This window comes from Castor canadensis, chromosome 7 (assembly GCF_047511655.1).
Source record: "Castor canadensis chromosome 7, mCasCan1.hap1v2, whole genome shotgun sequence".
Lineage (NCBI taxonomy): Eukaryota > Metazoa > Chordata > Mammalia > Rodentia > Castoridae > Castor > Castor canadensis.
In genome coordinates, this window is record NC_133392.1 from 31641642 (window position 1) to 31655267 (window position 13626).

General features: G+C 44.0%; 1 protein-coding gene across 1 annotated transcript in view; it reads right to left on the reverse strand.

The window, feature by feature from the left end:
- Positions 1 to 9502, reverse strand: part of Pi4k2a (phosphatidylinositol 4-kinase type 2 alpha) — a 37959-nt gene extending 28457 nt beyond the window's left edge. The window contains exon 1 of the mRNA XM_020177756.2: positions 8993 to 9502. Within this exon, the coding sequence (XP_020033345.2) occupies positions 8993 to 9418 (426 nt within the window). The 5' untranslated portion in view covers positions 9419 to 9502. The remainder of the gene's footprint in view (positions 1 to 8992) is intronic.
- Between the last annotated feature and the right edge of the window lie 4124 nt (positions 9503 to 13626).

Here is a 13626-nt window from a genome sequence, read left to right on the forward strand (position 1 = left end):
TATATCACTTCCTGAGTGGCAGGTCACAGCAAACAAACACCTATCTGCTTTCATTGAGTGAGTATATATTCATATTAGGAATTGACTAGGTTTAATCTCTAAACCTAGTCAGTCTTAAAGTTAGTTCCTTCAAAAAGTCTTCCAAGAATTCAAGAGAAATACAGAATTCTCCTTTCCAAAAAAAAATGAAAAAAACCAACCAAACAAAAAAAAATAAACTTATTTTCAACAACCAAATTTATTTATTTACTGGCAAAAAAAAAAAAAATGCAGCCAGGCACTGCTGGCTCACACTTGCAATCTTAGCTACTCATGAGGTAGAGATCAGGAGGATCTTGATCCAAAGTCAACCTGGGAAAATAGTTTGCAAGACCCTATCTTAAAAAAACCCATCATGAAAAGAGCTGGTGGAGTGGCTTAAGGTATAGGCCCTGAGTTCAAGTCCCAGTACAGGAAAAATAGTTACAAAGAAAAATATATATGTGGCTCAGTATGCAGCCATCCTCTCTGTTGGCTCCCCTGGAACTCAGCCTTTGAACATCAAAGCAGCAGGAGCAACAGGCGCACGAGGCACAGTGTGACTGATGAGTCCACTGCAACTCTCCATCCTAAACAGTGAAACCACAGAGCAACCCAAAGTATGTCCCAGAACTCAATAGCTCATATGGGGCCCAATGTGGAGTTCAGCAAGCTGGTCTCCAATGCAAGGGAGACCAAGACATTCCAGTTACTTGCGGGAGATGAAAAATACCAGAATTCAGGTTTAAATCCACTGAAAAAAAGAAGAATTTGGGCTGGTGGCATGGTTCAAGTGACAGAGCACCCGCCTAGCAAGCACAAGGCCCTGAGTTCAACCCCTCAGTATAGGGAGAGAGGGAGGGAGGGGAATTTGAAGGTCAAAATTGCACCGAAGTATCATTTAAAGACTGACCTCTCATACTTTACCATTTCCTTCCACTATAAGGAAAGCATTTCATTGAGTCCTTAAAGGTATTCGGAATTATGGTTATCTCAGTTATACAGAAGTTTCATTAAGGAATAGTGTCAGGAGGACCAGAAGGGTGTTTGGAGATGGGGAAGACACCTGCCTTTCAGTGTAGGCCTCAGTTCAATGCAGCTCTGTTAACAATTGCTCAGGACCTGGTTTGTGCAAGCATGCAGCAAGTTTTATGTCTAGACAGACATAAAACAGCCTCTGGCCTAATTTCCAAAGCTAATGTTCACTTCATATGTTACTCAAAATCAAGAACACTCTCCTCATTCACACAGAACTCTAAAACCACTCAAATTAGAAAACCACCCACCAGTATTCAGCTGAGAAAGAAAATGCCTCATTTTTTCTCACCATCCTCTCCTCTTTAATAGACTGTTGATTCCTTTATTACATCTAAGAGAAAGTTTCAGTTTGGTGCCAATATTTTAAAAACACCTTTCCTTAACACCCACTTACTAATCTCCCCCTTTAACAAAGGGGGTGAAGTGCAGAGAGCTTCAGTAGTAGCAGTCCATGCACTTGAGGATAAAAAGAACTGCACAACAAGAAGGAACTACACACTGGCAGGTGTCTAGGATGCACAATTAATTGCTGGAACCTGGAACGTAGAGTTTCCTATAGCTAACCAGCAGTGACAAGGAGGCATCATACGATGATAAAAGAGGCACTTGAGCTGGGCACATTGTCACATACCTGTACCTCCAGATACCAGGGAGGCTGAGGCAGAATGTTTACTTGAGCCCAGAGGTTCAAGGCCAACCCGAGTGATATAGTGAGACTGAGACCTCATCTCAAAAAAACAAAACAAGGCTACGTGTGGTGGTACACAACTATAATCTCAGCACTTGCTAAACAGCAGCAGGAGGACTGAGTTTGAGGCCAGCCTGGACTCCATAGTGAAACCCAGTCTAAAAAAAAAAAATCTCTTTTCCCCAGGAACTAAAATTTAAGACAGTAGAATTTAACCCAGTAGCACATATCTAGAATCCTAGCACCCAGAAGGCTGAGGCAGGTGGATCTCAGTTCTCTAAGACCAGCCTGAATGACAGTAAGACCATGTCCCAAAAAACAGTTCAAGCACATCATCATATTGCACAGTGAAATACCCAGAAGTGACCTTTAATAAAAGTGTTCTTTTGTGCCAGGCGCTGGTGGCTTATACCTATAATCCTAGCTACTTAGGAGGCAGAGATCTGGAGGATCGTGGTTCAAAGCCAGCCCAGGCAAATACTTTGTGAGACCCTATCTCATAAATACCTAACACAAAAAAAAGGGCTGGTAGAGTGGCTCAAGGTGTAGGCCCCAAGTTCAAGTACCAGCGCCACAATAAAAAAAAAAAAAAGAAAAAAAAAATCCCAAAAATGGTTGGTGGAGTGACTCAAGATATAAGCCCTGAGTTCAAACCTCATCACATACACAAAAAAATTCTTTTAAGTTTGGTGAACATGAAGTGGATATTTTTCCAAACTTGGTCTCAAGATTACATTAAATTCTTAGCAGGTGCAGTAGCTCACATCTGTAATCCCAGCTACTTGGCAGGCAGAGATCAGGAAGATCACAGAGCCCAGCCCTGGGAAAAAACTTAGCAAGACCCCAATCTCAATCAAACCAGGAGTGGTGTCCACAATCCAAATTATATGGATATAAGAGAGGTGGGAGGTAGGAGGATCAAGGTCTGGGGCATGGCTTGAGCATGGCTCACGTGGTAGAGCACTTGCCTAGTAAGTGGGAAGCCCTGAGTTGAAATCCCAGTACCAAGAAAAAAAAAGTTCCTTTAAAATTTTGTATTAAGGACCCCAAAAAGCTTTTGTTTATGTGGGTAAAAGTTGTATTTGAAATTAACAATGAAATGTTAATTCACTTAATAATAAAAATGAACCTACTCTACACATTAACATAAGTGACATATTTTCAAGAAAAGTAACTATTTTCAAAAAACATCTTGGTGAGATCAGCATTGTTTTACATTTTTGAAAATCTCTGTAATGTCTGCCTTAACAGAAAACAACTGTATCCTCACATCTTCCTTAGTATTCATTCTGTTTCAGCATCACACATCATGTGATCTCTGGACATTGCCACTCTGCAGTCACTATAGGAAATGACAGTGAGATAGGCAAATAAATTCTTACAATCATGAAAATAACATTTAACCCTGAACCCCCGAAAGGAACTCCTAGGGAGGTCCTTGGACCACAGTCTAAGAACTGCTGTATTCTGAGTAGAGACTGGAGGGAAACAGCAATCTTTGACTTAGCTATTTAGGTAGAGAAACCTTATTTACATGGTAAGTTTTACAAAAGGGAAGAATGGGCTACTCCAAATATAAGAAATCCTCAAAGAAGATGGAGTCCAAATAGACTACCATGGACCCAACCTGCCTTACCCATTAAAACTTGTGGCTTTAAGGTGGGTATTGGTGAGTCCTGCCTGCAACCCTATCAACTCAGGAGGCAAAGATCAGAAAGATCACAGTGATCACCATTTGAAGCAAGTCCAGGCAAATAGTTCTCAAGAGCCTATCTCAAAAAAACCCAACACAAAACAGGGCTGGAGTGGTTCGAGAGGTAAAGTGCCTGCCTAGCAAGCCTCACAAGTGTGGGTCCTAAGTTTAAACCCCAGAACCACAAAAAAACAAAAAAAGTGTGGCTTGGGCCAGCTTCCTGTAACAGATGGTAGTTGAAGCATAAAATCTCAAGACTTACATCTCCATAGGATTTACAAACTTGATTGTTCAAATTTTTAGTAAAAGAACTTTTCTCCTTGAGATTATTTGGTGATGGCTATCAGTATGGTTCTCAACCAAGCGGAAGGATACAAGAATTTCTTGGAAGACACAGGTAGAAGCATGTTCAATATCCGAATATTTGAAACTTGGTAAAAGACATCATTTTTATGACAAACTGCTGATAAAGCATGTTTAAAAGGCTGAAAATTGGGCAACCCTCTCTTGGGACCCCTCCCAGCTCTGGGGGGGCTCTACTCTTTGTTATTTTTCTATCTCAATAAACTCTCTCACTTTACTTGCAAAAAAAAAAAAAAAAAAAGTTTGAAAATTAGCCTAGTCCTGGTAGCTCACTCTTGTAATCCTAGTTACTTGGAAAATTGTGGTTGGAGGCCAGCCCAGGCAAATAATTCATGAGATCCGCCCCCTTCTCCAAAATAACAACAGCAAAGTAGGGCTGGTGGAGTGGCTTAAGAGGTAAGAGTCCTGGCCAAGCAAACAGAAGACCCAGTGCTCCAAGAAAAAAAAATGATCACAAGGAGAGCAAAGTGGATGGGAGATGTGGCTCAAGTGGTATAGTACCTGCTTTGTTAATGTGAAGCCCTGAGTTTAAACCCCAATCCCACCAAAAAAAAAAAAAAAAAGGTTGAAAATCACAATATGAAGCCAAGTTCCTAAACATGTGAGCAGTGCTTTACAGACACTGTAATTGGTATTTTGATGCAAATACCAATTAGCATTACCTAGTAAATTGCTATTCTCAATGATTATGAAAGTGTCATCTCAAAATTATGCTATTTCTGTCTTATGCAATATCATATATTGAAGAAAGCCTAATCCAAGTCTGTAGACATATAACTTAAAAACAGAACTAAACAAAAAACTGACAGTTTCTGCTAAGCACCAGGAACTATGCCAGAGGCGTTCATGTGTACTAGCTTATTTAATCCTCTTAAACTAGTAAGTCACATGTTGTTCGGTAATTTATTTTTTCCTTGGAAGTCCTGGGGTTTGAGCTCAGGGCCTCATGATTGCCAGGCAGGCGCTCTACCACTTGAGCAACTCTGCCAGCCTTGTTCTGTGATACTTAGCAAAATGATCATGTGGTACTGTCCACATGAAAGAGAAAATACTCAAAAAACATACCAGAAGCTAGGCACAGTAGCTCACACCTATAATCCTAGCTATTCAGAAGGCACATATCAGGAGGACTGAAGTTAAAGGACCTGCCTGGTCAAAAAGTCGAAGAGACCCTCCACCTCAAAAAAATAAAAGCTGGGTATGGTGGTGCACACCTGTCATCCCATCTACTCAGGATGCTGTAAGTAGCATAAGTAGGAGGATAGAGGTCCAGGCCAGCCTAGGCATAAATTCAAGACCCTAATTGGGAAAATACCTAAAGCAAAAAGAACTGTGGGTGTGGCTCAAGTGGTGGAGTACCTGCCTATTAAGAGCCCTGAGTTCAAATCGCAGCACCACAAAAAAACAAAACACTAGTAGTTGAGTGAACATGAGACCTGAACCACAGGATGTAAGTGAGGAGGGTAACATGAGCATGCTCCATCACGACTTCTAATCTAGCATTTTCCATCTTACTATTTCAGGTCCTCATCACTCCTGTGGCAGAAACCATCCTAAATTGGGAAATGGAATTGGGGCTGTCATCTTTTAAGAATCTTTCAGAATTAGTTTCAAAAACAGCTATCATAGAAATGACCAGCTCAGTCAGGTGCCAGTGGCTCACGCCTGTGATCCTAGCTACTCAGGAAGCAGAGATCAGGAGGATGGAGGTTAGAAGCCAACCCTGGGCAAATAGTTCGAGAGACCCTATCAAAAAAACCCATCACAAAAAAGGGCTAGTGGAGTGGCTCAAGGTATAGGCCTTAAGTTCAAACTCCAGCACTGCAAAAAAAAAAAAAGAAACTATCAGTTCCCCTACTCTGTTTCCTCTTCTTCCACAAACACAAGACTCCTGATTTTTAGTTAGGCAAGATAAAGATTATAGTTCCTAGTCCCTACTGTAGCTGTGTTCTAGACAATGAAATGTAGGCAGAAGAGTATGGTGCAACTTCTAGAAAAGGCCCTAAGGGTGGTGACATATTCTCTTCTTCTTCCAAGTGGATGACAGGCAGACATCTTGTCTGCAGCCTGAGCAGTCATCTTGAAGTATGAAGTAGAAGCCACACACTAAGCATTGCTGAATTCTGGATGAAGTGAAATCCCATACCAGCCTTGAGCAGTCTGTAGACTTTTCTTTACATGAGTGAAATGAGCCTTTTATCAAGTCATTATCATCTCAAAATATCTAGTCACACACAGCCAAGTTCAATAGCAACCAAATAGTAGCTGAAGAGAAACCAGAAATTTAGATGACTAACTCTGAGGCAAAAGAGCACTGGTTAGGAGAATGTCCTCCACCTCAATATGCTTGTCTCTATCACTTCCTAGCTGAGAAACCTTGGGCAGATTAGTTATACTATGTGCCTCGCTCTTGTCACCTACAGGAATAATAATGGTAGCCATCTCTGGGATCATTATGAGGATTAAATGAGTTACTATTGTAAAGCACTTAAAACAGTACTTAGGCTGGGCCGGTGGCTCACACTTGTAATCCTAGGTACTTGGGAGGCAGAGATCAGGAGGATAACTGTTCAAAGTCAGCCCAGCAGGGCTGGGATGTAGCTCGGTGGTACAGTGCTTGCCTAGCATGCGTGAGGCCCTGGGTTCAATCCCGGCATCAAAAAAGAAAAGACAAAAAAAAAACCCTCTCCCCAAAGTCAGCCCAGCAAATAGTTCTCCAGACCCTATCTGGAAAAAAACCTTCACAAAATAGAGCTGGTGGAGTGACTCAACTGGTAGAGCACCTGCATAGCAAGCATGAAAGTATCACTAAAAAAAAAAATAAATAAATACTTAGCATATATGGAAATATCTGTTAAATAAAATGCATTTGGAGCAGGGTCAAAAGTGACAGTGCCTCCGGGTGCTGGTGGCTCACACCTGTAATCCTAGCTACTCAGGGGTTAGAGAACAGGAGGATCTCGGTTTGAAGGCAGCCCCGCTATCCCTAAAAACTCATCACAAAAAAAGGGCTGGTGGAGTGGCTCAAGGTGTAGACTCTGAATTCAAACCTCACTACCACAAAAAAAAAAAAAGAAAAAACTACAGTGAGTCTGTGGACCAGTCTAACTCTCCACAGCAGTTTAGGAAGTGGTCCTTTGCTTTAAACCACATTTTCCTCAGCAGGAGCAAAATGGTTACATTAATAAGTTTCCTTTCTTTTTTTTGGCAGCAGTGCTGCTTGAACTCAGGGTCTCCACTTGCTAGGAAGGTGCTCTACCACTTAAGCTATGCTTCCAGCTCAATTAAGTTTTGACTTGGCTTCTGTGTGTGTTGATTTCACCTCTAACAAAGAATAGTGACCTAGAAATTCTAGAGATCCTGAATACCACCAAGAAACATACCTATGGTCTGTCCTTCTTTGTGTATGTACTGAGAAGATAGTACTTTACCTGCCAGACAGAATTTAGAGATCTTATTACTTCCACCTCTCAGAGTACCAGATCACTTCTCAGCTGACCTGACATACTTCCCAGAGAGTTGTTTACAATGTCATGGAAAAAAAAAATTCTTCTTTCTTCTCCTGTATCTATCAAAGACAATCTTTAGCCCATCCTCACATCAGCCAACACACTAGTCCCTGCCCCAACAAACTCCTATCTTAAATCTTATTCTGTTCTCAAAAAAATGACTTTTTGAGTCAGCATCTTGCTGACTTGTGTGTGAGTGTGTGTGTGTGTGTGTGTGTGTGTGTGTGTGTGTGTGCTGGGAACTGAACATGGGGGCCTTGTGCATGCTACAACTGAGCCACATTCCCAACTCTTGCTGACATTTAGGTCCCCAGGACATTTACCTTTCTTTGCTTCTAGAAATAAGGGTTCCCAGTGGAGTTTCCCTCATTTAAGGGCCTTAGAATTATTACCCTAATAGCTTTTCCCCAACTCCATCTACTTAAACAAAGTTGACAACAGAACTGCTCTGATTCTTGATAACTCAGGGATGACTCTGGATGAATAACTGAATTATTCAAAGAACCTGACCAAGTACAAGTCACAACCCATCCTGGCCACTCAGAACTCTCATCAAAACAGCTCACTGCCCATCTAAAGGATCCATACAAGAGAGCTGCCAGGGAGATTGTGAGAGAGCTTTGACACCCATCGTTTAATAGGCGTAACAATACATTTTCCCAATGAACACATCTGGCACATCTAGAAGATTTGATAGTTCTTGACTCCCTATTCTTTTGATGATATCTATGGCTTGACCTAAATCAAATGCCTTAAGTTCTGAAATTTGAAAAGGACATGCCAGGCGCTGGTGGCTCACGCCTAGCTACTCGCGGGGCAGAGAGCAGGAGGATCGTGGTTCCAAGGCAGCCCCACCAACTAGTTCGAGACCTATCCCCCAAAAACCCATCACAAAAAAAGGGCTGGTGGAGTGGCTCAAGGTGTAGACCCTGAGTTCAAACCCCAGTACCAAAAAAGAAAATACAAAAAAGGATAAAGGTCACTTCTCAGCTGCCCTGGTCACCCCATGCCCCATTCCCCTTTATCCACATACAGGGGACAGAATAAAAGTCAGCAAAACTCTGCCTTAGCTGATAAGTAAATTGCTGATAGTCCTGGGAAAGAAGAGAAAGCGAAAGATAGCGGACTGTCAGTCCCGTGCTCTTAAAACTCCACATTGTAAACGGAGGAACGGCGGAAAATGCTGTGAGCCTCTTTCCAAAAGCGAGCAATAATCAGGGCAGCTGAAACCGGTGAGGCTACCCACGCTCTCTCCAACGACTGTCAACAAGAAACCTCAGATCATGGCGGGAGACTGGAACAGAAACCTCAGGACCCCCGATAGGTCGCCTATTCTCCAGAACAGCGCACACTACTTGGGTCCGAAAAGAGAACAGACCCAAAGCCCCAGACCTGTGGGCCCACGGCCGAACAGCAAGCAGTAAGGAACCTAAAGCAGCATCTACCTGCACCTCTCTGTCCCCCACAGGCCCTGGCCTGTATCTGGTCAATTTCCTCTTTTCACTTTCCGCTCACGCCTCCCCCACCAAAAAGGTTCTGATTTATTTCTTCATTCCGTAGAGCTTCCGGTCCCCAGTTCTCAAAGGCATCCCAAAATCCCGCTAGGCAATGGCGCTGTGAAGTTTCTCCCTTTTGCAGCCTTTCGGGTCCCCTCCTCGCCGCCGGCCCCCGCCCCGCTCTCACCCCCTGAGGGTCCTTGACGAAGTAGCTTCCGCTGGAGCCCTGGTAGATGCGCTCGGGGAAGATGCCGCGCTCGGTGGCCAGCTCGGCCTGCCGCACCACCGCCTCGAACTCGGGGTCCTCCGGGAACTCGTTCCGCTCGCGGTGGGCCTGCGCGGTGTGCGCCGCCACCGCGGCCTGGGCTTGGGCCTGTGCCGCCACCGTGTGGGTCTGGCTCTGGGCCGCCGCGCCCCGGGCCCGGTCCAGCAGGGGCTGCCGCTCTCGATCGTGGCCCGGCGAGCCTGGCGGAGAGGGGCCCGAGCCGGCCGCCACCGCCACGCGGACCGCGCCCCCCGGCACCTGCGAATAGTGAGTGCCAGAGCCCGATGGGAAGGTGTACTCCGGGGGTTGGACCCTCTCGGGGGACATTAAAGGGCTCTTCTCGTCCATCCCTCAGACCGCCGGCTCCAGACCCGGCGCGCAGCACACAGCCGAGCTCGCAGCTACCACCAATCCGCGGCACCCCCCACCTCGCGCCCGGCCAACCAGGTCGCGGGGCTTCCGTGGCCCCGCCCCTAGCCTACCCTGTTTACTTGGCGACGAGTAGGCACGGCCCCTCGGGCGCGCACAGTGGCCAATCAGAACCTGCTCCTACGCAATCGATGCCTCCGCATTTTTCTCCAGTCACTTTCTATGAAGATTGCGCATGCTCAAGAAGCTAAAAACTCGGGTCAATCACGCCCTCTGCCCTCTACCGTCCAGCCCCGCCCTTAGCTTCCAATTGGCTGACCGGGTTTTGGGCTTTTTCATAACAGCAATTTAAGTATTAGTCACAACTTGAGTGCCTACTATGAACTGGCTGTGAGACTTTGAAAAAAAAAGTCACTTTGTATCATTAATTGAGCCCCTACTAAGTTCTAAGTGGTGGAGAGACAGCAGTGAAGCAAAGAAACAGCTCTCCCTGTGCTACTTCAATTAAAAGCGTTAAACAATCCCAGCCCTCAGACAGAAGCCGTGACTCACACTTATGATCCTAGCTACTTGGGAGGCTGAGATCTGGAGGATCGCAGTTGGAAGCCAGCCCGGGCAAATAGTTCTTATAGACCACCATCTCCAAAAATAGAGCAAAATGGACTGGAAGTGTGGCTCAAACAGTAGAGCACCTGCTTTGCATGCGCGAAAACTGAGTTCAAACGCCAGTCTCACACACACAAAAATCCCAGCCCAAGGCCCCATGCAATTTACAGAGTGCCTGATCTAATGCTTAATGTTTGTTAGTTAAGTAAAGCTTTACTCTCCATTGTAAATTCTCTGTGTCTAGACACAGTAGGTGCTGAGCACATTTTTATTAGTGGAAAAGGGAAGATACAGCCCTTGCCAGCTATCTGAGACTGTAAGGAAAAGAGCCAACGATGCTAGTTGAAACTCCATTAAAATAGTTCACTGATTTGGGAGTAAGCTGGAGAGTCAGCAAAAGCTGTATGCAGAGCCTGTGCCAGGAGCTAAGTTCTAAAGAAATGTGTATTAAGTCACCAAGGAGCAGGAGAAGGAGAAAAAGAGAGGGGGGTAAAGGTGCACAGAGAGTTGCTGTAGGGAAGGAAGAGGAGGGTTACAGCCTGTGGAAAATAACAGCCTGCTTAGCTGAGGGGAAGCAGGATTAAAATGGGCTTCCAAGGACCTAGGGAGCCAAGCAGAGAGGCCTCCAGGCATGGGAAAGGCCACAGGGAACTTTAGGTCATGAGCAGGGAAGGGAGGTGGAGTAGACCAACTCCAAACCCTGGCACCCGAAAGTAATTCTGGGATGAATATAGATGACACCTGAAAAAGGACAAATAATTGGAATAATTACATGTTTAAATCTATGGAATGCTGTTTCAGTTAAAATTTATCCTAATACTGCCGTCTGAAATGTGGAATGTAATGGTTAGAAGCACGGGCTTGGAAATCAGAGGCACTCAAGTTTGAAACCTGGCTCTACAATGATTAGTTATTTTGGACAAGTCTCAGTTCCCTCATCTATACAATGGGAACAATTATTCCTACTTCACTTAATTAAATAAAAATCTATCTGTATGTAAACACTTATGGCACTTAGTTCGTAAAAAGAAACTCATTTGTTAGTCCTCTGTTTAAAAATAAAGCACTAACAAATATTAGCCTTGTAACACTGTTGAGGTTATTATAGTTTTGCTATTTTGGGTTTTTTAGCAGTCCTGGGGTTTGAACTCAGGGCTTCACACTTGCTAGGCAGGCACTCTACCACTTGAACCACTCCTCTAGCCCTTTTTTGAGTTGGGTATTTTTAAGATAGGGTCTCACAAATGATTTGCCCATGCTGGCTTCAAACCTGGATCCTCCTGATCCTCATGAGTAGCTGGGATTATATGCCTAAACCACCTGCGCCCAGCTGAGGTTATTGTTCATGTTTCTATTTTTCTGCTTGAAGTGATCAACAAATGAGAGACATGAGTTTTCACAAAAGATCAGCCACAAAGTCACCAATATTTCATAATCATTCTTTCTTGAGACAAAGTATTGCCACAGCTCAGTAGAAATACTGAGAATTATTGTCCAGTTGCATGTATGGGAATATCTTAAACAATAAACCATTCTAGGGCTGGGGAAGTAGCTCAGTGTTAGAGTGCTTGCCTAGTGTGCCCAAGACCCTGGTTTTGCTCCCCAGCATAACCAAAAATAAAATAAAGCATTCTAGGCAAAGATTCATATAGGGTTCCATTGCTCCATTCAATCACAGTTAATTAATTTCCTTTTCCTGGCCAGACATCAAATAATTGAGGGATGCCTGCCTCTTGTCTCCCAGGAGCCATAGCCACAAAAATGATCTCTTGCTATCATTCATTCTCATTTAGCCCATAAGCTTCAAATTATGGTCCCAGATTTAGAATTCTCCATGGAATTCTGAGTTTTTCTTTAAGGAAGCCCTCTCAGAATTTATTTCTGTATTTGCCTTTTAAAAGAACTTGATTTCCCTTTTACTGAAAATAGTGCCAAAATATTGCCAACTACATACAAAAAGCTAGCACTTACCAAATGCTAAGTATGGACTAGGTTTTAAGTGCATTGCATGCATGGATTGACTCATAACTGCCATTATAACCCCTATGATGCTGGAAACTGAGGCGATGAAAAAAAAAATAACTTGCCCATGGTCACTTGGCTGGTAAGTGGCAGAGCTGGATTCAAACCTACACAGACTGGCTCCATGCTTTTAACAGTACAGAATATTGCTTCTTGCCAGGCATGGTGGCTCATAGCTATAATCCCAGCTATTCGAGAGGCAGAGATTGGGAGGATCACAGTTTGAGATCAACCTGAGCAAAAGTAAAACCTTATCTTAACTAAACAAACTAGGTGTGGTGGTTCACATCTATAATCTCAGCTCCATGACAGGTGTAGGCAGGTGGATTGCAGTTTGAGGCAGACCCCAGGCAAAAATGTAAGACCTACCTGAAAAAATAAACTAAAAACCAAAAAGGGCTGAAGTGTGCTCAAATGGTAGAGCACTTACCTTGCCCTAAGCTCAAAACCCACTACCACTATAATAGATAGACAGACAGATAGTAGAGCTTCTTGTTAAATTGCCCTATGAAATATGCTTCCTGTTCACTTTCTTTCCATTCCTACTGATGCCACTTTAATGTTGAAACTTTTAGGATGGCTTAAATTGTTATAATTTACAATGTTTTCTGAGTTTCTCTACCTCCAATCTTTCTCTGCTTTTCCTCCTCATCAGCATCATTATAACCATCATCATTGTTAGGGTGAACAGTAAAGGCAGCCATGTTAGGATCAGACTCCCTCCCCTTAGCAGGTGGCTTTCTGGAAACTCCCCACCCAACACCAAAGACTGACAAAGAGATAGTTGTTAACCTTTACCTCCAGGTGGGTGCCAAGGACAGTTGAACAGATGAGTGACCTCACCACAACTTATCTTCCTTGGTTGCCCAGCAACAGCATTCCTTAGTGACCCACAAGAAAATGTTCCCAACCAGTGACCTTCCTGGTACTTTTCCACCAGCTCCCCCTGTATCTCCCCCAAGCCTATATGCAGCAGTGGGCTCTAGCTTTCTTGCTGGAAGACCCCCTCCACAGGCTCTCTTTCCCGAATGAAGCCTATGCTGATGTTGAGCTGCCTCCTGCCTGTCCTTCTGTGCCGCTCTTCAAACAATCATCATCTCTGGGTATCACTTCCAGATAAATTTCCTTTTTTGAGGGGGGGCAGGACTAGGTTTTGAACTCAAGACTTCACACTTACAAGTCCTGGGTTTTAGGCAGCAGTTAGCCATTAGCCATAGGAACATGCAAAGGAAACCTATAATGGAGGATTCTTCAAGGTCCCTTAGAGAAAAATACTTAAAAGCCCTTGTTAGGATCAAAATAGCCCACCAATGTCATGGGATGTCACAGATGTTTTTGAGTCACCTACCCTCAGGTGGGTCAACATAAGTTCCTCACACAATAGATCTTTTACTTAACAAAACAAAAGCCCAGGCTTGTAAACCGTATCTTAAGGGTCAGGTGAACTCTATAATGGTTAGTAATTGTAAATCTGTAGACCTATTCTAGCCTTGTGGCCTGGGGAGGAACTTAATGCTCTGAGACCCACCTCAATCAATGTTGATGCTAGAGCTGGAGGT